At 46.7% G+C, this 25,820-nt stretch overlaps 1 protein-coding gene across 8 annotated transcripts; it reads right to left on the bottom strand.

Annotated features, from left to right (window-relative positions):
- Positions 1 to 1,132: 1,132 nt before the first annotated feature.
- LOC135975000 (zinc finger protein 850-like) lies at positions 1,133 to 24,899 on the bottom strand. 8 transcript variants are annotated; one of them, XR_010592076.1, is made up of 6 exons: positions 24,477 to 24,899; positions 18,194 to 18,386; positions 17,548 to 17,674; positions 3,067 to 13,626; positions 2,452 to 2,713; positions 1,133 to 1,404 (listed from the first exon to the last, which is right to left on the bottom strand). XR_010592076.1 is itself a non-coding variant. In XM_065564885.1 (6 exons), exons 4-6 carry the CDS (start codon positions 17,048 to 17,050, stop codon positions 14,550 to 14,552), a joined length of 2,091 nt encoding a protein of 696 aa, XP_065420957.1. In that variant the 5' UTR covers positions 17,051 to 17,254; positions 17,548 to 17,674; positions 18,194 to 18,386; positions 24,477 to 24,839; the 3' UTR covers positions 9,640 to 14,549. The 8 variants fall into 8 exon arrangements, 7 of the variants coding, with proteins under 7 accessions (XP_065420957.1, XP_065420956.1, XP_065420958.1 ...); XM_065564885.1 differs by lacking the exons at positions 1,133 to 1,404; positions 2,452 to 2,713 and adding exons at positions 16,823 to 16,936; positions 17,023 to 17,254 and having other exon boundaries at positions 9,640 to 16,498; positions 24,477 to 24,839; XM_065564884.1 differs by lacking the exons at positions 1,133 to 1,404; positions 2,452 to 2,713 and adding exons at positions 16,823 to 16,936; positions 17,023 to 17,254 and having other exon boundaries at positions 9,640 to 16,501; positions 24,477 to 24,837.
- Between the last annotated feature and the right edge of the window lie 921 nt (positions 24,900 to 25,820).

Here is a 25,820-nt window from a genome sequence, read left to right as displayed (position 1 = left end):
CCCTGCCCCCTCTTCTGAGTGGAGGCTCTGGGAGTCTGACTATAAGTAGGGGTGCCTGGTTCCCCACGGGCCTCCCCAGGTGATCGCAAGACGTCAGTGCGATGTATGGAGGAGACCCACTGTTAGGGCTACAGTGGGGAACCCAGGGATTAGGGTTACCATACGTCCGGATTTTCCCGGACATGTCCGGCTTTTGGGGGCTCAAATCCCCGTCCGGGGGGAAATCCCCAAAAGCCGGGCATGTCCGGGAAAATCGGGAGGCTAGGCCAGGGCCGGTGCGGGTCCGGGGTTGCGGGGCCGGGGGCTTGGTGCGGGCCGGGCGCGCGGTGCCGGGCCGGGGGCCAGGCCGGGCCGGGGGGCCGGGAGCCGAGCCCGCGGGGCTGGGAGCCGGGCCGGGCCGCGAGCCGGGCCCGCGGAGCCGGGGAGCCGGGCCCGGCCCGCGGGGCTGGGAGCCGGGCCGGGGTCGGGGAGCCGGGCCCGCGGAGCCGGGGAGCCGGGCCGGGCTGCCGGGGGTGGTCGGCCGGGGCCGGCACCCCAGGGCCCGAGCCGACCCAGGCTGGAGCCGCCGGGGGGGCCAGCCTGGGCTGCGCCTCCTCCCCCCCACACCCCGTCTTACCTGCTTCAGGCTTCCCGTGAATTAAATGTTCGTGGGAAGCAGGGGAGGGGGCGGAGTTGGGGCATGGGCGGGGCTGGGGGCGGGGCCGGGGCCCCGGGGAGTGTCCTCCATTTGGAGGCACAAAATATGGTAACCCTACCAGGGATGTTAGCCCAATTGCCAGCGGACAGGATCTCCGAAGGTTCAGCTCAATGAGTATGAGGGAGAAACTGTCTCCCATGGTTTGTCTCTTGGGAGTGGCGATTTGCCTGTTAAGAAAGCCATCCCAATCTCCCAGTGTTTGTCTCTGAAAAACCATGTGGTCTGTGACAAGGGGGAGGGAAGTTCAAACTGTTTGTCTAGTCAGAAAAGCAGTTTAATTGCCGGGGGAGAAACTGTCTCCAGTGTTCTGTCTGTGGAACAGGCAGAAAGTACCTCTCAGTTTATGCTGACTGAGGATTTGTCAGTTTTGCCAGATGTGATTCTGGACTCAACTAAAACCCAGGAAGGAAGTGTTCCTAGGACTGTGTGTGTTGGGGGTAATAACTTGCCCATGGAGGGAGATATCCCAATCTCCAAAAGTTTGTCTGGAAACAAAGGGGAAGAAATTCCAAACCTGGTGACTGTTAAGAATGGCAGTTTATCTGCTGGGGAAGAGTTTGTCTCCAATCTTCTCTCTGAGGAGCAGACAGAATGTGTCTCTCAGCTTCTGATGATTGAGGATATGTCAGTTGTCTCAGAAGTTGTTCTAGACTCAACTGAAACCCAGAAAGATGCTCAGGAAGATGTTTCTGCAGAGCAACCCGTAGCTGAAAAGGGAAAGGACAAAATTTCTGGGGAAAATGAATTATTGCCTAAAAGTACTCCTGAAGGAGTAAAACTTCTGCTAGCTTTTGCAAGTAGTTTGCTGCAACTGAAGGGGGTGGAAGTGAGTTGATTGAGTTAGCTCAGAATGAATCCTTGCCTGTAGAACGCAACAGTGTAGGTGCTGAGGAATTTGGTTCAGTTTCTAGCTGCCAAAGTTTCTCAGCTGTGTATGCATCCACGGACTTTGTTTTAGAAAGATCCAGGGTGGAAACCATCCCTACTAAAACCGACACTGCCGCTGTCACTGCTAAGCAGCTCTTTACACACACCTGGGATGGCTGCAGCTCTATTGTGAATCGGGCTGTTGAGATGAGTTCCTGTCTGCATCCTGTAAAACTTTCCCATACCGGTATTGCCCTGGCCTCTTCTTTTGTCATTCAGTGTTGCACGCATTCTAAAACAATATGCATTTCCTCACCTTTTGGGGGGAAGCCAGACTTTGAGGCACCTGCTCCCCTACTCGGTGTAAACTTTGCTCGTGCCAATCAGAAACCAACACAAACAGGTTTTGGGCCCTGTCCCCTATGACACTTCTATGATGTCATAGTTGATACTTTATGGGCCTGCCTGCCATGTGCAGGCAGGGAGAGGAGAAAGAAAAACAAATCCTGTGTATCCTGTGTACACCCGTAACCGAACCTGATCACCTCGAAGCCTCTCAGCTCACGTGTTTCAAACAGAGTGTCTACGTTTGCCGGTCGTTATGCGTTGGTTTGTATTTGTAAGTATCAGTTATTACTAAATGCTGCATCTTTGTTTATAAATATTGTTAGTAGATATTTTAGTCATTGTGTGTTTTAAGTTTCATTAACTCTATTAGCTAATCAAACACTGCTCCCTTACCCCTTGTAATTATCCCCAATAAAACTTTACATTGATTAATTTTAGTTGTGTGTGTGTGTCTGCAGTTTGCATCGTGACCCATACTCTCCTTGCATCCCTTACCAATATAGTCTATTGCCACGTGCAACATGAAAACAGTTGTTCACCTGTATCTCCATTGCTGGTACATGGACGCTTCTCTTTCTTCTTCTGGAGGTCACATGCTGCCAAATTTCTTCACCGTCCCTCTGTCCCCTCTGGGCAGCCTGCTCTGAATATTCAGAACGTTGTGCCCGTACAAGCATATCCTGACATCTGTCCAGGAAATCTTCATTTTCTCGTAGGCAACGCACGGTTGATACTTATTTCTCCAGACGTCGAACCTTCTCTTCCAATATGGAAAGCAGCTTGCACTTTCTCACTTCTCTCCTGTGAAAGAAAGACAAACATGGCACAACTTGTGCAGGTTACAACAACTGAACGCTCACCTTCCATAACTGCTTCCTTCTAAAAGCTTCCTCAGCTCTTGCAGCAATTCACAGAAGCCCGCAAGATGCAAGCCTTAGTGGGCTCTCCTGAGGTGAACCCAGAGGCAAACTCTCTCTGCTAGCCTCCGCTGTTCGCCACACAGCTGGTTCGCTGCTGACTGCCTTTTTATAACAGTCAGGCCCACATGGAACAAAGCACTCCCAATTCACACTGTTCAAACAAACAATCAAACACTCAAGCACATGGTCAAACTGACAAACTGTCCCCTGCAACACAGACACTCAGATACTCACCAGCACAGCCCCCCTGATGCAGCACTTAGCGTACCTCCTCTCTGACAGATCCCAGGCAAACTCCCGCTGTTAGCCTCTGCTGTTTGCTGAATTACTCACCAAGTTAATGAATACTTCAGTTCTTACCCAAATACACGTTTATAGCCAATTCTTATTAACTAAACTAAAATTTATTAAAAGAAGAAAAGAGAGTGAGAGTATTGGTTAAAAGATCATTATACATACAGACATGAATAGAGTGCTTAGATCAGTTTCACTGTAGAGATGGTGCTTTAGAATTGCAAAGAGTCCTTTTCAGAATCCTTTCACGAGGTTATAGTCCATGTAAAAATGTTCGCTATCAGGGCAGTCCAGATGGGACCGGAGATCTCCATCTTATGACTCAAACTTCCTCTGAATAAAGCTTAACAAGATCGGAAAGAAAAGGATCAGGTCCCAAGAGTTTTTATACAGATTTTTGCAGCCTCTCATCAGCAGGCAGTCCTTGGGAGAACTATTGTTCACTAGGCTTTTGAAGTAAACTTCTATTTCCTAAGCATCACCAGTAATTAACCACATGGATTAACATAAGGTAATTATCCATAAAGAAGTTCATAGACAGTTTACCACAAACTTCAAAGAGACATGCAATGACATTATTACACCCAAGTTTCATCTAAATGTTATTATTCCCTTTTGATCTCTGAATTAACAGAATACAGCCCTAGATAGGAACTGTTTGGTTCCATTGTTAACCTCTAACAAGATAAAGGCAAATATAGACTACTACAAGTATCAGAGGGGTAACCGTGTTAGTCTGGATCTGTAAAATGTGACGAAGAGTCCTGTGGCACCTTAAAGACTAACAGACGTATTGGAGCATGATTTCAACAGTTTCCACCCCACCATCAACCTCAGCCTGGACCAATCTGCAAGGGAGATCCACTTCCTAGACACCACGGTACAAATAAGTGACAGTCACGTTAACACCACCCCACCCCACCGACCGCTATGCCTACCTTCATGCCTCCAACTTTCATCCCGGACACACCACACGATCCAGCATCTACAGACAACCGCTGAGCTATAACCGCATTTGCTCCAACCCATCAGATACAGACCAACACCTACAAGATCTTCACCAAGCATTCTCAAAACTAGGATACCCGCACGAGGAAATAAGGAAACAAATCAACAGAGCCAGACGTGTACCCAGAAGCCTCCTGCTGCAAGACAAGCCCAAGAAAGAAACCAACAGAACTCCACTGGCCATCACCTACAATCCTCATCTAAAACCTCTCCAATGCATCATCATCTAAAACTCATCCTGGACAAAGATCCATCACTTTCACAGGCCTTAGGAGACAGGCCAGTCCTCGCCCACAAACAAACCACCAACCTTAAGCATATTCTCACCAGCAACCACACACCGCACCATGGTAACTCTAACTCAGGAACCAATCCATGCAACAAACCTCAATGCCAACTCTCCCCACATATTTATACCAGCGATACCATCATAGAACTGTCAAAGTTAGACTCAGGACTCATAGTTTGTCAGACCACTCTGTTTTATTAGCACAGCGCTCTGCTAATACATTCAGATAATGTGAGCCTCCATGCAAGATTCAAACAGTCTTATTTATACAGATAAAAGGGTGCGAACTAAACAAAGGGACAGAGCAAAATTGTAAAATATGCATGGAGCACAATATGCATATCCTGCTTCCTTGTTAACTCTTATCGATCTAAGACTAATGCTTCACCAATTGCCCTTAAGTGGCAAGTTAAGCAGTTAATGTCTGCTTTTCTGCCCCCCGGCTTGCAGCATTTCTCATTTCTACTTAAAGGTACATACAGCATTCTTTAATTCATTCTATTTCTTTAATATAATTCATTTCACTTTCACAATCCCTCCTTTTGGTCAAGCTTACGCAAAGACCAACAATTACTGGGTTCCACATATTAATAGTTCTTTATCTCTTGGTTCATCAGTGATATTTAACATCATCATATTAGCACTCTGTTTTGGGGCAGTCACCTTGGTGGCATACCTTACACAATTCTGGATACAACAGGAGATTAACTGAAAACATACAAAAATCATTAGGATTCCACACAGGATAGTCAGGGCTCCCTGAAACAACCAGTTTCCTATGCCAGAGAAATTGAATAGGTTACTTAGCCACTTCCATAAAGAACTTGGCTCTTCATGGGGAAGATATGCAATTTGTTCTAAGTGACTAGCACAATCTATTACCTCATCGGTGTCGTCAGGTATGAACACACAACATTCTTTTCCAATGAGAGCACAGGTCCCTCCTTTGGCGGCCAGCACTATGTCCAATGCCTGACGGTTTTGGAGGGCCATCTGTCGGATCGCCCCTGTTTCTTTGGCCAGGGTCTTTAAACTCTCTCCGGTTTCATTTGCCATTATTTCAACTACTGCTTGTAACCTTAGGAGCCTTTTTGCATGGTGTATTACTCCCCCAAGTGGGATAAGGGAACTGCCAATGGCCTCTTCCCAGGTCAAGGGGCTTATGTTATTTACATACCATTGGGCATCTGATAAGTCCCTTCTTCTTCGCCTGAAATTACGAAGGCGTTCTCGTGGGAAGCACTCGGAATTGTGGGAAGAGTCGGGCGAGATAACAGATACCTGACCAGTTAGCTGGTAACACAGTATAAGCTTTGGTCCCACAAACCCAATAATAGCCTATTAAGGCTGGGAAGGGTCGGTTGCACCCATTTGTCACATAGGTGCCTACAAAGGAGGAGTAATATCCTCCAAAGGGCACAGGGTAATTCTCCTTACGAGGAGTGGTGTTATTTGCATGGCATTGAAAGATTGTATTGTTTTCACTAAGATTACTGTAGGGGGAACAGGAGATTGATTTTTCTGTTTGATCCCAGGTCGAGAAAAAATTCATATCCCCATACCCGGCCCGCCACTCTTTAGTTTTGTTCGAATAATCCCATACACCATTGGCCACAATATGCTAAAGGCAATGACTTTTTCCCAGATCCAGCCCTGTCCCATTACACACCCAACACCAATGACCTTTTCCCTCCACCACACTTATCCATTTAGATACATTTATTCCCACTGCTTCCCAAGTGTCATTATTGTTCCATGTTTTGTTAAACGGATGAAGTCCTCCAGTGAGGTCTGGGGAATTGAGTGGGATTCCCAGGACAGGAACACCAGCTTGAGAGTGGGCTGGGATGTGGCTGCAGACCCAGCAATTAGAAATATTAAGAGTCTGAGCTATCCACACTTGCTGCTGGATAAAAGAATTGTCATTGTGGACTCCCCAGACCTTAAGACACCAGCAGCTGAGGAACAGGCGCCACCAGAGGCTCATGTTGGAGGCAAGGCCCTTCCGGTTCGGACAACCTCAACGGAGGGAACCGCAGTCACGGTTTTACATCCACCAGGCAGCAGGCGCTAGGCTCACTACTGCTTCTTTTTGGGCCTTGCTTTAGGTCCTCGTCTGCTTCTGGCAACCCTTACGAGAGCGTAGATGGTAAGGTATTGCAGGCTGTTCCTCTACGTCTTCTTCTGGAGTCAAAATTGACTCTGCGTGGTCCTGAGGTGATTGGTTTGCTGGGGGGGTGCCTTCTTACACTGCGAAGCATGTATGCACGCTGTGATGCCAGACAGTTTAACAGCCATCTGGATAGTAAGCAGTACCTGATGATTCTTTGATGTCCTTTAAGTCTCTTTACTTCTTCTTCCTTGACTCTGGCTATAACAATGGCCTTCACACCTTATCTTTTCCTGATACATACATTCCTTATTCACACAGATTGGGAATACAAACAGTAGTATTTTATATGGAGCAAAAAGGCATTGCAAATTAAACCTTGCTAAGTTTTACAATCAATAACCAAGACAATTTACATTGAGACCCAGGCCTTCAATGTTCCTCTAATCTACTTAACATAGACACAATAGAGAATCCTGTTTCTTTCTTACTAAACCTTAAAACAAAGAAATGTATATTTAACTAGAGGCCTACTTTGTAATACATATAGGAAACCATAGTAGACATTATAACTTATTCTAAAACAAAAGGGTGACCATAATCAGTCATAAGGATTGTTCTGGTCTGTCATTCCTTTCTGCTATTCAAAAAGGGTGGCTGACAGGGATGAAATCAAATCATACATTAATTCTTATGGGACATTATAAGATCCTGCTCCTACATATCCCCCTTTTGACACTAAGATTATTAATCGCCAGTGTCACTTCTTATTTAGTCCACGTAATAGAAAATACTGGGAGGTGATTTGGGCCTGTGGCTCTAGCTTTACATACATTTGTTTTAGCCAACAGCACATTTCAAACGTTACAATTAAACACATACAATTTAAAATCAAAAACAATTAGGGTTAGTAACATTAGTACGCCAGTAGTTGTGGGAGACCATTCAGAAAATATATTATACCAATGGTAAGCTGTTATGTCTTTCTGCAGTGGCAATTCTTAACATGTTTCCATTTGCATGTATAATATGAATGGTTCGGTTTCCCACATTGCCCTTTTGTTTGTTTTAGGAACTATGTTACCTTTTTACCTTTTGTAAACACAGTACTTACATTACATTTATATTTGTCTATTGGAAGGTTGCTAACACTTCCATTCTTTTAAAACACTTCCCCCCCCCCCCCCCCAAGAATTAACACATACACATAGCCCATTATACAGTACTTTGGTCTCATTATTCATTTTATCCCACATACAGGATCCTAGTGAGATGTCTTTACTACAGGGCTTTGGAGCAACAGGCATGGATGGATAAGCATTCCCACTTTTATTTGTTTCTTATTAGGTTGTCCTGTAGCTGATATTAGCTTTTTCTGAAAGACAAAAATAACATTTTTTCTACCCCTTTTGGGATGGCATTCATTATTGCTTAAAATATTCCTTTCTTTTACAAATACCCTTGCTGATTGCATGCAAAACAAGAGGAATTACCTCTATATTTTCCTGTGTTTTTGTTCTATAGGCAGGCCAGGTTTTAATGGCTTCTATCTTTTAAGAGTTATGGGGAAATTATCCCACTGTTCAGTCATTAAATCCATGAGGTGGTGTACCTCAGTTTTCCCTTTACAGCAGACCAAGGTTACAATGTCTTTCCTGCTGTATTAAGCTTTAAGTTTGTTCACAGGTAACAGCTGAAAAGCATCATTACCATAAAGGATTTCTTTTTTCCCCAAAAAATCATACACATTAGACATTGTTACAGGGGTACTTATTAACATTAAATTTATTTTAATTAAAGGTATCTTATTATACCTGCCTTTTATTTAGACAATTTGTTTGCTGACCAGGTATGTTCTTTATCTGCAACTTCTTTGTGCTGGCAGTTCTCTCACTTCCTTTATCAGTTAGATAATTTGCATCATCACAGGCTTGGCTTTTGGATTCAAAACCATTAGCAGAGCTCAGAGACTCTGTCTTAAAAGGAACACAATTAACTTTTACCAGAATTTTGATTACTTTTAACTCTTGCTTCCAAAACACACAGATCTGAAAAAGAAAACACAGTCTATTGTGGCTCCTTTAGAGCCCTAATAGGATTTTAATTAAGTAGCATGTTTCTTTTGCATTTCTTTTACCCCCTCTATAATATACACTGCACACGTCTGCACATTCCTTCTATACTTTAACTTTTAAAACATTAGCCATATTAATTTTTACATACGGTGTAACTGTTTCTTTTGTTCTTACAGAGTTTTATGTACCCTTATCAAAGTGACAATCTGATTACACAGAGCCATTTTAAGGCTCAGTGTTTCTAACATTGCTTCTTTTTGTTTTGTGCACCTCACCCCTGCTGTTGCTTCAGAGGGCCACTGTCTTTATTCTTTTCCTAAAGCTTTCATTTGCTATTTTGTTACAAAAACAAACAAACAAACAGAATCCAGAATCTCTCCCTATTTTTCTGATTTTGACTGTCCTGCTGCAGTCATGACTTGGTCTTTATTTGAAAACATTTAAATTTTGTAAAGAATCAAGTTACACCTTAAGGGTTAAATACCAAATCTCAAAGTCAACCAACTCTGATTACCTGTGTCTGGCAAAAAGGTCTGTCAGTTTTGCAACTTTGAATTAAAAGAGTCAAATGGATTTTTAGTAGCACTATAAACAAAACAAAACCAATTTATCTTAAACTTACAAAACAGGAGTTTTACAAACCTCACATATTCCCACAGACAGACAGATACATACACATTTTCTCTCCCTTAACATCCCTCTTACACTGCTTTGTTTTTACATAGCTGTACATAGATTACATTACCTTTATACATTTGGGGCAGTTAAGTTCCAATAGAACCCCCCCATGTTCTTTTAGCAAATTTGACTCAATTGTCCATAATCAAATGATTTTAATTAGATCACAAAGTTTAACTGTTTAATTCTCTCCAGCCTCTGTAGAGTTAACTTTTCACTCTCTTTCCTTAAATCACTTGTTTATTTCCCAAAATGACACCTTTATCAACTCAGATTTCACCATTTTAAATATTGTTCTAGGGGTTCATACTTGCACTTACTCCTGACACTATGCCCTAAGGGCTTCCAACCTGTTTGTTTGTGTTTTTTTTTTTTTTTTTTTTTTTTTTTTTAGTTTCTTTATCTGTTGCTTGCCTGCTTGTCTGGGCCCAATCCCGCTTTTTCCAATGAACCATTTTTGTGAGTGATATTGTGGTCATTTCACAATTTTGAAAGAAATGCTTAAGGAAAGGGACCAGGAAGGGTGGGGGCTAGTTGAGGAGCCCACCCTCCTTGCTGAATTGGTAATGGAACACTAAAGAATCAGTTTCTGAGGCAGACAATGAAGGGGAACAGAACAAGGGGCATTTTATCCTTTTTACAAAGAGGGGAGTATGAAGGGAGTTGGGATCGATCAGGGGTTGTTGTTTTTTTTTGTCAGAGAACAGGGTGAAGGGGAGCGCTCAGTCTGGTGGTGGGAGAGGAGTCTTTTAATAAAGCTTTTAATTTATTATTTGAATATTTGAGAGAGGCGAGTTTTGATTTTGTCCACCTACGATTTGCCTCTTCCCACCACTGCATGAAACAATTAACCTCTCCTTTAGCCAATTTAGTTTTAGACTGGCCGAGTTTGTTTTTTTAAGATGTCCACTCGGTCCTTGTTCCAAGGTTTTAACAGTGGCCACTGAGTTTTGGGATCTCCCTGAGTTAGCCTAGACCATTTTTCCAGAAATTTACAGGAGTCCGGACCCTTCCTAAAACTGAGCCGGCGTTCCTTTAGGGAACTGTCCCGACTTAGATGTCTGGTTACCAATACAGGAGGACTTTACATACACCAATCACACAAGAAGGAAATTCGGGTTCGTCAGAGCGATGCCCGGTGCAACACAAAAAAGGAGCCAACAGAAAGCGTATAAAGAGTGGAAGAGGGGAGGGATCAGTAAGGAAATGTACCTAAGTGAAGTCAGAGAATGTAGAGATAGAGTGAGAAAGGCCAAAGGCCGTGTAGAGTTGGAACTAGCGAGGGGAATTAAAAGCAATAGTAAGAGGTTTTACAGCCACATAAATAGGAAGAGAGCAAAGAAAGAAGAAGTGGGACCGCTGAAGTCTATTGCCGGAGAGGAGATAAAAGACAATCTAGGCATGGCGCAATATCTTAATGAATATTTTGCATCGGTGTTTAATGAGGCCAATGAAGGTATTAGGGATACTAGCACCACTATAGAGGGGCATTCGGGATGGGGGATTACCGTATCCGAGGTGGAAACAAAACTTGAACGCCTTAATGGGGCTAAGTCGGGAGGACCGGATGATCTACATTCGAGAATATTGAAGGAATTGGCGCGGGAAATAGCAGGCCCGTTAGCGATAATATTTAATGAATCTGTAAACTCGGGGGTGGTCCCGTTAGACTGGAGAATAGCTAATGTGGTTCCTATTTTCAAGAAAGGGAAAAAAAGTGATCCGGGTAACTACAGGCCTGTTAGTCTAACATCTGTAGTGTGCAAGGTGTTAGAGAAAATTCTGAAAGAGAAACTAGTTGAGGACCTGGAGGGTAGTGGCAATTGCGATAAATTACAACATGGTTTTACGAAGGGCAGATCGTGCCAAACGAATCTGATCTCCTTCTTTGAGAAAGTAACGGATTTATTAGATAAGGGAAATGCGGTGGACCTAATATACCTGGATTTCAGTAAAGCGTTTGATACTGTACCCCATGAGGAATTATTGGTTAAACTGAAAAACATGGGGATCGATATGAAAATCCAGAAGTGGATAAGGAATTGGTTACTGGGGAGAAAGCAGCGGGTTGTATTAAAGGGTGAACTGTCGGGTTGGAGGGAGGTTACTAGTGGAGTGCCTCAAGGTTCGGTTTTGGGACCCATTTTATTTAATCTATTTATAACTGACCTCGGAACCGATTGCAGGAGTGGGCTGATAAAATTTGCAGATGATACGAAGGTGGGAGGCGTTGTAAATTCGGAGGAGGACAGGGATATCCTGCAGGGAGACTTGAATGAGCTTGTGAATTGGAGTATCAGAAATAAGATGAAATTTAATAGTGAAAAGTGTAAGGTGATGCATTTGGGGATGACTAATAACAATTTTAGTTACATGATGGGGACGCATTGGTTAGAAGTAACGGAAGAGGAGAAGGACCTAGGGGTTCTTGTAGACCGCAGGATGACTATGAGTCGACAATGTGACGTGGCGGTGAAAAAAGCCAATGCGGTCTTGGGATGCATTAGGCGAGGTATATCTAGTAGGGATAAGGAGGTCCTGCTTCCGTTGTACAAGGCGCTGGTGAGACCTCATTTGGAGTACTGTGTGCAGTTCTGGTCTCCCATGTTTAAAAAAGATGAACTCAAACTGGAATGGGTGCAGAGAAGGGCCACTAGGATGATCAGAGGAATGGAAAAGCTGTCGTACGAAAGGAGACTAGAGGAGCTTGGGTTGTTTAGTCTGACAAAGCGAAGGCTGAGAGGGGATATGATTGCTATCTTTAAATATATTAGAGGGATTAATACAAGGGAGGGAGAAGAATTATTCCAGCTTAGTACTAACGTGGATACCAGAACGAATGGATACAAACTGGCCGTGGGGAAGTTCAGACTTGAAATTAGACGAAGGTTTCTGACCGTCAGAGGGGTGAAATATTGGAACGGCCTACCGAGGGAAACGGTGGGGGCGACGGACCTGTCTGGTTTTAAGATAAAGTTAGATAAGTTTATGGAGGGAATGGTTTAATGGTAAAACATAGTAGTCAAGGAAAGCCAAGCAAGGGTGGGTAAATAGTATAATGGCTAACGGGGTCGGGCTGGAGACTCTTGCCTATATGCTCGGGGTCTTACTGATCGCCACATTTGGGGTCGGGAAGGAATTTTCCTCCAGGGCAGATTGGCTGAGCCTCTGGAGGTTTTTCGCCTTCCTCCGCAGCATGGGGCAGGGATCTCTAGCAGGAGGGTCTCTGCCGATTGCAGTCACTAAAAACAGGATTGGGGACTTCAACAGCAGAGTCCAGGGAAGGGGTAGGGACGGTTTTATGGCCTGCAGCATGCAGGGGGTCAGACCAGATGATCACAATGGTCCCTTCTGACCTTAAAGTCTATGAGTCTATGAGTCTATGAGACTCAGTCGCCCTTGCTTTCACACCAAGGGTTTTACCCAAGGTGCGGTGCGGCTGCGATTGTTCAGATTTCACTCACTCAGACCGCGGGGACAGGAACCCCTTGGTCGGCCGATCCCCGGACGGAGATGGCACCCAGACTCAAACACTCCACAGGAGGACAGATAGACACAGAGACAGGACTGTCCTCAGTCCGGACAAAACACAGAAATAATTACCTGACCAGATTCCTGATGTCAGATCCCGGGATCCGTACCAGAACAGAGTGGGAACCAACAGGTTCAATGGCGTAGACCTCACTGTGGTCGTGCGCCCTTCCGTTCAGGAGGAGGACCGCTCGGGCCAAATGCCCAGGTGCCGGCTACCACGGTCGTCCTACAAAAACAGTCAGGAATCACACAGCCCCAGTGAAGACGGTTGCCATCTCGGTGGAACCTCCAAATTGTCGAAGTTAGACTCAGGACTCATAGTTTGTCAGACCACTCTGTTTTATTAGCACAGCACTCTGCTAATACATTCAGATAATGTGAGCCCCCATGCAAGATTCAAACAGTCTTATTTATACAGATAAAAGGGTGCGAACTAAACAAAGGGACAGAGAGAGCAAAATTGTAAAATATGCATGGAGCACAATATGCATATCCTGCTTCCTTGTTAACTCTTATCGATCTAAGACTAATGCTTCACCAATTGCCCTTAAGTGGCAAGTTAAGCAGTTAATGTCTGCTTTTCTGCCCCCCTGGCTTGCAGCATTTCTCATTTCTACTTAAAGGTACATACAGCATTCTTTAATTCATTCTATTTCTTTAATATAATTCATTTCACTTTCACAGGACCTAACCAGATCAGCCACAACATCTCCGGTTCATTCACTTGTACGTTCATCAATGTAACATACACCATCGTGTGCCAGCAATGCCCCTCTGCTATGTACATCGGCCAAACTGGAGAATCCCTACGTAAAAGAATAAATGGACACAAGTCAGATATTAAGAATGGCAATATACAAAAACATATAGGAGAACACATCAACCTCCCTGGACACACAATAGCAAATTTAAAAGGGATCCTGCAGCAAAAAAACTTCAGGACCAGACTCCAAAGAGAAACTGCTGAACTTCAGTTCATTTGCAAATTTGACACAATGAGCTCAGGATTAAACAAAGGGCTGGTCCCCACTTAGTCCGGACTTCGGACTAAGGTACGCAAATTCAGCTACGTTAATAACGTAGCTGAATTCGAAGTACCTTAGTCCGGACTTACCGGGGTCCAGACGCGGCCGGAAGTCTCCCCCCGTCGACGCTGCGTACTCCTCTCGGAGAGCGGGAGTACCGGCGCCGATTGTGGGCACTTCCGGGATCGATCCGGGATCGATTTATCGCGTCTTAACCAGACGCGATAAATCCATCACAGAACATCGATTGCGTGCCTCCGGACCAGCCGGTAAGTGAAGACTAGGCCAAAGACTGAGAATGACTAGGCAACTACAAAAGCAGTTTCTCCTCCCTTGGTGTTCACACCTCAACTGCTAGAAGATGGCCTCATCCTCCCTGATTGAACTAACCTCATTATCTCTAGGCAGATTCTTGCCCGCATATTTATACCTGCCTCTAGAAATTTCCACCACATGCATCTGACAAAGTGGGTATTCACCCACAAAAGCTTATGCTCCAATACATCTGTTAGTCTATAAGGTGCCATAGGACTCTTTGTAGCTTTTTATAGCCTACTACAGTTACCATCTTCTTCCAGGTCTTTAACATAAGTTTGAGCTTTGAAATGTAAACTTATCTAACATGGACACACTTTTTTAACATGTCTCTAAAGGTTGAACTGGGTCTATTACATGCAAGTTGCTTAACCCTTTCTCTCTCAGTGTCACAGAAGTTTAGCTCCTGTGTGGATTGCTTGATGTTTAGAAAGGGCTGATCTGTTCCTGAAACTTTTCCCACAGTCTAAGCACTTGTGGGATTTCTCTCCTGTGTGGATTGTCTGATGTCTAATAAGGTGTGACCTCTGTATGAAACTTTTCCCACAGTTCAAGCACTTGTGGGGTGTCTCTCCTGTGTGGATTTCTTTATGTTTAATAAGGTGTGACCTCTCTATGAAACTTTTCCCACAGTCCAAGCACTTGTGGGATCTCTCTCCTGTGTGGATTGCCTGATGTCTAATAAGGTGTGACCTCTGTATGAAACTTTTCCCACAGTCCAAGCACTTGTGGGGTCTCTCTCCTGTGTGGATTGCCTGATGTCTAATAAGGTGTGACCTCTGTATGAAACTTTTCCCACAGTTCAAGCACTTGTGGGGTGTCTCTCCTGTGTGGATTTCTTTATGTTTAATAAGGTGTGACCTCTCTATGAAACTTTTCCCACAGTCCAAGCACTTGTGGGATCTCTCTCCTGTGTGGATTGCCTGATGTCTAATAAGGTGTGACCTCTGTATGAAACATTTCCCACAGTCCAAGCACTTGTGGGGTCTCTCTCCTGTGTGGATTGCTTCATGTTTAATAAGTTGTGACCTCCCTATGAAACTTTTCCCACAGTCCAAGCACTTGTGGGGTCTCTCTCCTGTGTGGATTGCCTGATGTTGAACAAGGTGTGACCTCCTAATGAATTTTTTTCCACAGTCCAAGCACTTGTGCGGTCTCTCTCCTGTGTGGATTGCCTGATGTTTAGAAAGGGATGATCTGTCAAAGAAACTTTTCCCACAGTCTAAGCAATTATGTGGTCTCTCTCCTGTGTGGATTGCCTGATGTCTAATAAGGTTTGACCTCTGTATGAAACTTTTCCCACAGTCCAAGCACTTGTGGGATCTCACTCCTGTGTGGATTGCTTTATGTTTAATAAGGTGTGACCTCTCTATGAAACTTTTCCCACAGTCCAAGCACTTATGGGGTCTCTCTCCTGTGTGGATTGCCTGATGTTTAACAAGGCTTGACCTCTGTGTGAAACTTTTCCCACAGTCCAAGCACTTGTGGGGTCTCTCTCCTGTGTGGACTGCCTGATGTTTAACAAGGTTTGACCTCCATATGAAATTTTTTCCACAGTCCAAGCACTTGTGGGGTCTCTCTCCTGTGTGGATTGCCTGATGTTTAGAAAGGGAAAATCTGTCAAAGAAACTTTTCCCACAGTCTAAGCAATTATGTGGTCTCTCTCCTGTGTGGATTGCCTGATGTCTAATAAGGTTTGACCTCCGTATGAAACTTTTCCCACAGTCCAAGCACTTGTGGGGTCTCTCTCCTGTGTGGATTGCTTTATGTTGAATAAGGTGTGACCTCTCTATGAAACTTTTTCCACAATCCAAGCACTTATGGGGTCTCTCCCCTGTCTGGATTTTCTGATGTGTAATTAATTCTGACTTCCAATTCAAACAGTTTCCACATTCGAGGAATTGATAGGGTTTCTCTCCCATGTGGCTTTTCCCATGGTTATTAAGATCTGAGCAGTTATTGAAGCTTTCCCCATGGGCCAAGAACTGAAGGGGTTTCCCTCCAGTATGGATTGTCTGATGTGTCACAAGCTGTGATCTGAAAATGAACCCTTTTCCACATTCGAGGCACTGATAGGGTTTCTCTTCCTTAGGATTGGTCTGTTGGGCTGTGGGATCCTTGTCTCCTCCTGCACATATAATAGATTCATCCACTTTCTTCTTTCGGTGGTTTTTCAGTCGCCTCTCTGACTTCTGCCAATTTCCCCAGTCTTCTCCCTCTTCCAAGCACTGGGATAAACTCCCTTCAGCTCTTCCCACAAAGGTCCCCTGTGGTTCCACTTCCCTAGGAACTTCCTCATGATGATTCCCATCCTTCTTCTGATCCACTGTCTCATCACCTGCTGGGAGATAGAGACAATCCAGACAGGAGTCATTGTGCTGGGGAGAAAGAGGAATAGCACCAAGGGAAAACCCAACACGCTAACATAGTGAAGACTGAGCAACTGGATTTTGCTCCAGATTCCACCCAAACACTCCCAGGGATGGAAAGTTGGGAAGGAAACTCCTGCAGCTAACAGGACGCGTGGAAAGCCGTGAATGGTACCTGTTGACTACAGCCCTGGTTGAGGTGAGGAAGAACTAAGGGCTCTTACTCACAGCATATTTTTGGGATTCTCAACTTTTTCCTTCATTCACCAGATGGTTTCTGTTTCAGTCCTCACCTGTGCGATTGCCTCTCAGGATCTCTCTTTCCTCACAGACTTGGAGATCCGGGACCCACAGTTCTTCCCCTCGTTCCAGGTGGGAGATCAGTTCAGGTTTGGGAATGGGAAATCCTGAACAGGGAGTGAAAAGAGACAAGGTCGGGGCACATGGCGGATTGGAAGAGTGTCTGTCACAAAGGGCATTCTGTGAGTGGTACCTCTCTCCAAGATCTGCTGGGGGAACATGGAATCCAACAGCACGGGAACATGATCACTGAGGCCTCTTGGGAGAAGCAGACGTCTGGGGAGGTGGGGGGAATTGTTACGCCCTCACAAGGAGTTCCCAGGATCTATGTGCTGTTGGGCCTTGCTGATGCGCACACAGCTCTGGAGTTAGACCGTTTCCTATTTCTAAATCTGCAGATCCCACAGTCTTCCCCAGGGCTGGAGCTATTCCCAAGAAGGGAAATGAAGAGGGATTTTGTGCATCAGTAAGAAACAATACAGACAGGACAATGAATGACTTCTATCCCCCCCGCCCCCCGAATGCTGGAGGGGTGGGCTTGGTTTCGCATGTCCATTAGGTTTTGATACCCGTGTCCCAATGAAAGTCCCTCTCACGTGGCAGCTGCGTATCATGGAACCCATTCCCCTCCAATCTAACTGACCAGGGAAGAACCTGACCAGAGTCAGAAATGAAGATCTCATGGCTTCTAATAACCGAGGGGACAGGAATCCCTTACCCAGCGAGGTCACCATCTCATAGTTCTCCTGCATGACGTCCCTGTAGAGGGCTCTCTGACTGGGGTCCAGCAGAGCTCCCTGCCCCTGGGTGAAATACACAGCCACCTCCTCGAAGGTCACCAGCAACTGAAACAACAAGAGACCCCCACTCAGCCCCTGCTGCCCCAGCCACAATCCCACTAGGCACAGGAGAGGAAGAAGAAAAAAAACTTCTTGGAATCTCTGGGAGGACCAGAGTAACACCCACACTGCTCAGAGCACCAGGAGTCTTCATGAGGCGGGGAGGAGAGGTGAGACTTCCTTGTCCCCCACGGAGCAGATGGAGTAGGGCAGGGTCTTCTCATTTAGCAATTACCACACACTCGCCTGCCACAGGCTGATATGGCAAGCAGAGCACTGAGCCAGGGACAGGGACAGGAATCCCAAAAGCTTCCCTTCGTATTTCACAGCAGCCTCTGGCCACTGGGTTCAGGCTCCAGCACTGAGAGTATGGAAAATGTTCCCAGCACTGCCCAGGAGAGCTATGACCTCTTTGACAAATGGTGGTATGCCCCTTCCTACTCAGAAAATCAGCAGGTTTATCACACCCTGTCTCCTCCCTGCCTCTCCCTCCCGCCATCCAGCAGCTCCCTGAAAATCCCCTACCTGAGTTGACTCCATCACAGCCATTTCCCTTCCCTGTCACCTGGAAGAAGGGACGATCTTTAGTGAAATCTGGATGTGATTCCTCAGCCTGTCTGGGTGATTGGGAAGGTTTCAGAAGGGGCTTGAGTGCATGTCACAGTCCGATTCCCCCCAGGCTCTCTCCCTGCAGACAGACGCTCTGGACTCTGCCACGCTGGAAAGAAACCCAGTTAGTTCATTACCACCCAGGCCAGGGCCCTCCCAGCACGACTAAATCCCACAAGGCACTTTTAAACTCTCCCTGTTAATTGTGTGCTCAGCCCCTGCATAAGGGCCTGAGCTCTAGAACTGTTAATTGTGTGCTCAGTCCCTGCATAGGGGCCTGAGCCCTGAACTATCAATTGTGTGTTTAGCCCCTACCCAAAGGTCGGGGCCCTAACTGTTATTCGCTTTGTAGCGGGGCGGCCTGGCTTTCAGGCGCCCCAGGAAGGGACGAGCCCCACCCCGGAACTACTACACCACCCCACTCCAGCCTCTGCTTGAACCAAGTCAGAAGAAAGACTAATAAGAAAGCAATGAAAGGGTCATGGGAGACACACTTAACCCCCCCAGACAAGGGTGACAGGATTAAGGCAACTCCCCTAGCCTCATTTACAGAGAAGATGGGACAGGGCGGCACCTCCATTAGCATACAGACTGGAGAACAGAGATTCCAAGGCAAGAACTGCACTGAACTCTGGGACCAGAAAAACAGGGAAGCAATGCATCATGGGGGAGTCTCTGCTCCAGATGTTAATGAATCCACGCCTGCAAATTCTCAATTACTGAGAGACAATTTAGGCTCATTGATATATTTGCTTTTGACAAACAACTCTCCGTATAACTTTTCATGAGTGACTTACCCAAGTATTCGGATTCTAATATCTAAACTGTATTGTTAAATTTATTCCCCTAAATTTGAGTTATTGCTAATTATATACTTCATTATCTTTGACTTTTAAAATGAACTTTGTATTTGTGGATAATCTGAGCACTAAACCCAGATGTACACACACTCTTTTCTTAACCTGTGTGTTATGTAATTTTTTTTAACATTAGCTTTAATAAATCCTTTATTGGTATCCAAAATATTGATGCTGCCTAATTGCATTGTGAGCTCCCTGGAAGAACACCACCCATAACCAGGAATGATCAGTTCCTATTGTCTAGCTTGAACAAAACAACTTTGGTATATGCCCTTGAGCCATCAGTTTACACAAAAACAAATCTAGTGATCTCCCTTGAACCATTGTTGTTTCCCTACAAAACCCCCTACCCACGCTCAAGTAAGTGCTCTGATGCCTGGATCCAAAATCTGCATCAGTTCCATTGGGACTTCATCTTCTCCTGACTGATCGTGCTGGGGGCTCTGCCTGTCTCCAGCACTCCAGACCCTCAGCTACCACCATCACCTGGGAACCCCTATCGATTCAAGCATCATGCAGTGGTGAGAACCCAGCTCTGTCTCTCTCTCGGTATAGCCTTCTGACCCTGACTTGTATGATCAGTTATAGTTTTCTAAACCTGACTTTTATAATCAAAATTAAGTTAGATTTAGTATTATAACTGTTTTGTTTGGCTCCCCTACGGTTATTACCGGTCAATAAATAACTTTCATGGTTAAGCTGGTTGCTTCGCTCTCGCTCTCCCCACCCGCCCCCTCACTGCCCATGGGTGTTTGTGGCTACCCCAGTTGTGCTGCAGCAATGCTCCTTCTCGTACCTAAACTAAAGATCCCCGCAGCACCCAAAAATCCTGTGGGGTTTGCTCATCAAGTGGGTTACTACCAGAACGACTGTAACGTGAAAGTGGAGACAGGGACGTGCTGAACCTGGGGCATATGAGGGTGGGAGCTTGGAGGTGCTGCTCAACACAGCCTGCTGAGTCTAGGGATATATAAGGGGTCAGCTTGGGAGTGCTGATTAATCCAGTCCTTTGTGTGGGTGCGTGCGCACATCTGATTCTGGGGCTGGAAGAACCCAGCCCTGGGGAACGTAGGTCCTGCAGGATAGCTCCACTGGGAGCCGACTTGCAGCAGGGAGAAGTAGAGCACTCTATGAGAACACAGGTGACACAAGCAGTACATTGATAGAATTACAGAATTCCCCCCCCCCGAAGAGTAACCCTAATAAACGAGTGTACACCAAAGTAACGGGCAAAGCTGGTAACGGCAGGCAGAGACCGAGCCCATTGGCCCATCCGCACTCACCTCCCCTGCCATACCCAGCAGTGACTCTTGTCTGTCACCAGCGTGGCTGAGATCTGAATCCTGCACGTAAATCAGACCAGGGCCCTGGGCAGCCTGGGTGCCTGTGGATATTTGCCTTGTAGCTTCTGATCCCTGAGGGGTTAGTCCCCTGCTCACCCCAACGCTCGTTTAACCAGTTCCAGGAAAAATATTCAGCGCCTCATGCTCTCCTACCCCATGGGGCAGAGGGGCTACCATTGCTTGTATCTCTTACCATCCCTGTGACCAGTTACTGCAGCGAGTGAAATTCCCTTCCTGATGCCGTGAATGAGGGATTCCACTGATTGATTCTGTAAGGATAAGGCCTTTTCCTGTACCCATATTGTGAGGCCTATGGCCTTTGTCTGCAGCTATATTACGAGAGCAGGAGCCATGAGCTAAGAAGCAGGAAGTCACATCACCACATTCCATCTAAATTGCATTTAAATCAATGTAGTATCAGGCTGTTAAAAAGGAGACCCTGTCCTAATAGCCCGCACTATCACCAGATAAAGAAACAGATCTTAAAATGGTTAAAGAAAACTTAGTTTGGTAGCATTCCAAACCACTTATCAATAGTTGTGCTTGGGAAATCCTCATTTCTTTATTGTTTTGTCTCTATTGTCCCCACTTCCCTATTGTTTGTCTGTATGATCTCTGTCTGGTTCTTTGATTGTTTTTGTCTGTTACATAATTGATTTTGGTAGGTGTAAATTAATTAAGGGAGTGGGGTATGATTCGATGGAGAATTTTGTTACAATGTTAGGATTGGTTAGTAAAATTTTAGTAAAATTATTCGTTAAGGTACAGCTAAGTGCACAATGGCATTGAATGTTACGGGATTGTACAGCCATTCTAGATATATGGATCCTTTGGAAAGGGAAGCTGTAAAAGCATGAAGCTAGTACGCCCCAAAGGCTCAGATACAACAAGGTAATAAAAGAAAAACAAATTTATTTATGTATTTAAATCAGTCAGCACTGAACTCAAATTACAATAGTGCAATAGAAACAGGAACTGTTAACAGTATCACCCTGAGATGTGATAGTTGCTCATAGCTTGACAGTTAATATTTCCCATGATTATTTGCTATTAAGAATATGAATTCCATGGCACAATGATATCCCTCTGCACAATGTTAATGAAGTTTAGGATGAAGAGCTCTGAGTAATAGAAATAATATTTTTAAAAGGAACTTTAATTTAAAGGCGTGAAACTGCACAGACTGGATTCCAAGAGGAGTGAAACGCAGGGGATCAGGCACCCTGGCTAAGACACATTTATGAAGCGCTGGGCGGCTTTACACAAACATAGAAACTGTGAACTGGATTCTTTTAAACACTAAAAGTAAGTACCTGTGACAATGATATTTTTTCGTGGGGGGCTGTAAATATTTCCCTGGACCAAGTCTCCTTTAGCAGCTCAGTAGCATCTTATACAGGAGAGGGGCCCTGTCCAGGCTCTGCGATGCACTGGGCCTTTAAGGACACGGCTCTGGGAAATGGGAGCTGAGATCCTGGGAAGGGGGGCAGGAAAAGCCCCTCTGCCCCACCCCCCCCCCTTATTTTTGCAACCACTGCAGCTGGCTCACCCCATCTGGGGGTGTTTTACCCCCCGCACCCCGGCTCCCACCCCCCTCTGTCCCCCCACATGCCTCTGTCCCAGCCCCAGCACGGCCCGGCTGGGCTCCCCCCGCCCCGCACACACCGGGAGCTGGCGGCAGTTTTCCCGGGCCCAGGGCCGGCTTTAGGAAGTGCGGGGCCCAATTCGAACAGTTTTGACGGGGCCCCAGCAGGGATGACTAAAAAAAAGCCACTTAAAAAGAACCCATTTCATTTCTTCCATGTATTATTTACTTTTCATGATTATATACATAACAACAAAATTATGTATTAATTAGCTGATTTTCACTTTCATATTAGGCAAATAATTCATGTTTTGATAGTTGTACAACTGATTTTCTTCAATAATGTTTATTTTATTAAAAATTATAAAATATTTCCTTATTAATATAAAATTGTGCCCTCCTCCCCCCCCCCAGCGCCTCCCGGCCCACGGAAACAAATCCTGCTTCCCCAGCGCCACCCCGCCGAAACAGCTGTGGGCCGAAAAGGAAGGTTTGGGGAGGGGGGTGACAAAGGGTAACCAGATCACAGCAGTAAAATAGGACCCGACCCCTCCCCGCTCGGCCCCACCATCACACCCCTCTTCACCCCCTAGCCCACCGCTGGCTTACTGTGTCCCTCCTAGTCAATGCCCCACCCACCACTTGCCTCCTTTCACCTTCTCCCTCCCCTGCCAGAAACCCCCATGCCCGCCCCTAGAACCCCTGCTGGCTCACTGCTTGCCTCTTTGCCCACCCACCGCTTGCCCACCCGCTCGCCCCCCCCCCAAGTATAAAGCCTCATTCAAAGACCCAGGGGTCACTATGTTACTGCACACAGCAGTCAATCAGTGCAGTTAAAGATAAATCTCTGCATTATGCATTTTTGTATAACTTTTATATGACTTTATATTGAACCTTGGTAATGTTATAGCTGGCCCCTAAGGTAGTATAATTAAGGTAAAAGAAAAATGTCTTTTTGCTAGAAGTAGAACAAGTTCTTCCACCCACTTTGTAATCAATTGACCTGTTGAATGAATGAGGTATGAATGAGGAAGGTGTGGAAGGCAGGCACTTCCAGACAGCTGCAACCCTTTGAGAGGGGCTGGGAGCCAGCCAAGGAGAGCTTTGCCCAGGGCTGAGTGGGACAGAGTTTGGGTGCAGGCTCCGGACTGGGGCATGGTGTGGGGTGCAGGATGGGTGGAGGGGTGCAGGCTCTGGGAGGGAGTGCGGAGGGGTGGGTGCAGGCTCTGGGACAGAGTTTGGGGGCCGGAGAGGGGGTGGTGGGTGCTGGGGGGGAGGGGACTGCCATCACATGTGGCTTCCTTCCTCCCCTGCTGCCCCTCACCATAGCCTTGGTGGGGGTTGGGGCTGCCCCTTGCCCAGTGTTTGCAGGAGTGGTGGCTAGGGGGAAACCCAGTCAAACTCTGGTTTTACTCTTTCATTGATGGGTCACTTTAACCCCTTACAAACTCCTTCCCGCCTCTCTAACCCCCCTTTTCTACTGGGTTTGTTTGATCTTTTTGGTGGAGCCAGATGAAAACCACACACCCCAGCGAGAGCAACAGGCTGGAAGACTAGACTGAACCCACCACCCACCCAGTCTAGTCCATCCCAGAGCCCAGGACTGAGGGCAAATGTCCCCCCACCCCCAGGCCACCTGCTTCCACTCCTGGCCTCTCCCAGCGCCGCCAGCTATTCTGTGTGGCTGCATTGGGCGGGATTTCAACCGGACCCCCCCCCCACTAAATTCACCCCTGTTTTGTGACGACTCTGCACCAAGAGCACCTTCCTTCCCTGCCCTAGAGCTGCTGAATGGCTAGAAGGCTGAGCTGGGTGTTTGATCGATCCGGAATATTATCACGCCCCCGCCAAAAAAAAAAAAACTTAATGTCCACACAGCTTTGGGGGGGGGGTATTCCTCCCCCCCAAAGCCGGTCTATTTTATTGTTGCAGGCCAAATGAAGGAGCCAGAGTTTAATGGAAATACTCAGCCCCTTCAGTGGTCTTGCAGCAGGGGAAGCAGAGTTGATGGAAAGGGAACTGGTTTGGATAGGCGCTCCCGTCCCCCTCCTTTGCAAAATAATTTGGGGAGGGGAATCAGATCACTCATTGCCTCAGTTTCCCCTCTCTCACGGGGGAGAAGGGAGAGATAAAAGTCTCAGCCTGCCGTGTTGCAGACCTTTCACATTCTCCCCCCTTGATGTATTTGATTTCCTCCTCCAAACCTCCCTCTCTCTCTCTCACCTAGAATTCACAGCACTAAGCACCCGCTCGGGGCTTTCTTCCTGGGTTACATGATCCCGAGTTTAGTTTTGAAACATCAACAGACGCAGGCAGGCACAAACTCACCCTCAAACAGCAACACCACCGAAAACCACAAAACCAACCCAATATTACAAACCTATGGGGAAATCACGGGGTCAAACACTCACCACCAAAGACCCAGCAGCTGCTAAGGTGAGTGAGGTCCACTGCAGAGATTCCTGTCTCCCACCAGACCGGAAGCCCCCTCCCTGTCTCCTCCAGGGGAGTGCTGGGGGGAGGGGAGGGGAAGGCTGCAAAGCACATGTGCCTTCTTCCCCCCTCCCCCCTCCCCCCTCCTGACCTGCAACAGCCACTGCTGCCTCTGCCTCAGCCCCCTGCCGGTGAACCTACACAAACAGCTCTCGCTCCCAATTCCCTACTTGGGTGTACTGAGCATGCGCACCCGAACTGAGCATGCCCAGTACCCTTCGCTGTAGCCACTGCCCTCTCTCTGCCCTTACTTCTGCTTACGATTTGCTGCCTCCTCTTTGGAGGAGTTAAAAGGATTAAGGGGGCAAAACGCAGCGCGCGGGGCTGTCAGGGTCTGAGCAGGAGACAGTAATTTACTGGCCGGGGGGCTCAAGCTACTGTAGCGAGCGGCAGAGGGGCTGAAGGGGAAAAGTCAGGGGTGGGGTGTGGGAGCCGGGGTTAAGCCCGGGGGGAGACGCTGCCAGACCCCGTGCGGGTACAAAACCCCCGCTTAGGGACGGAGGGGGGGGAACAGTGACCCTGTGGGATGAGCCACCCACTGTGCTCGCTAATCTAGGGGTGTCGGGGGTGCAGAGGAGGTTTTCTTTCTGCTCACAGGACGCTGCATGTCAGCCCCGGAGCAGAGGGCGGGTTCCTGGGACAGGGGTTTTAAAGGCACAGGCCTCCAATTCCTAGCCTGTCAAAGCTTAATCACCGCAGCTTCTCTCTATCCTATACAAGTGTTGCAGAGCCAGGGCCAGGGCTGCCCGGGGGCAAGTGGGGCAATTTTCCACAGGTGCCCCCACAAGTATGTGGGAGGCTGCCCCCGCCTCCATCTTCCCCCAAGCCCCTGTGTCTCAGCACGCTGCATCCAGGAGCGGTCCTGGCGCGCTGCAGCGCCGTCGCTCCAACGCTGTCCAAGGCCACTCCTGGATGCTGAATCCTCTGGGCAGGCCTACGCAGGGCTACGTTACTGCTCCAGCCAAGAGACTGAATGCGGTGAAATATTGTACAGACACCCCCTCCCCCCCTCAAACTCTGCCTCTCACATTTTGAATATTTAAAAATGTCTTTTATCAGTTTCTATGTCTATATGAAATCACTCACTGCAGCTCATTTCTCTTATATAACGTGCTGAGTTGCTAACTCCCTCCCAGAGCCCATATATCCGCAACCCCTCCTGTACCCCAATCCCCTGCCCCAGGTCAGAGCCTGCATCCCTCACTCAAACTCCCCATAGCCTGCAACTCTCCTGCACCCCAACTCTATCCCAGAGCCTGCAC

Source organism: Chrysemys picta, chromosome 12 (assembly GCF_011386835.1).
Source record: "Chrysemys picta bellii isolate R12L10 chromosome 12, ASM1138683v2, whole genome shotgun sequence".
NCBI classification, from domain to species: Eukaryota; Metazoa; Chordata; order Testudines; family Emydidae; genus Chrysemys; species Chrysemys picta.
The sequence above is the reverse complement of the archived record's forward strand: the minus strand, read 5'-3'. Positions and strand labels throughout refer to the sequence as shown.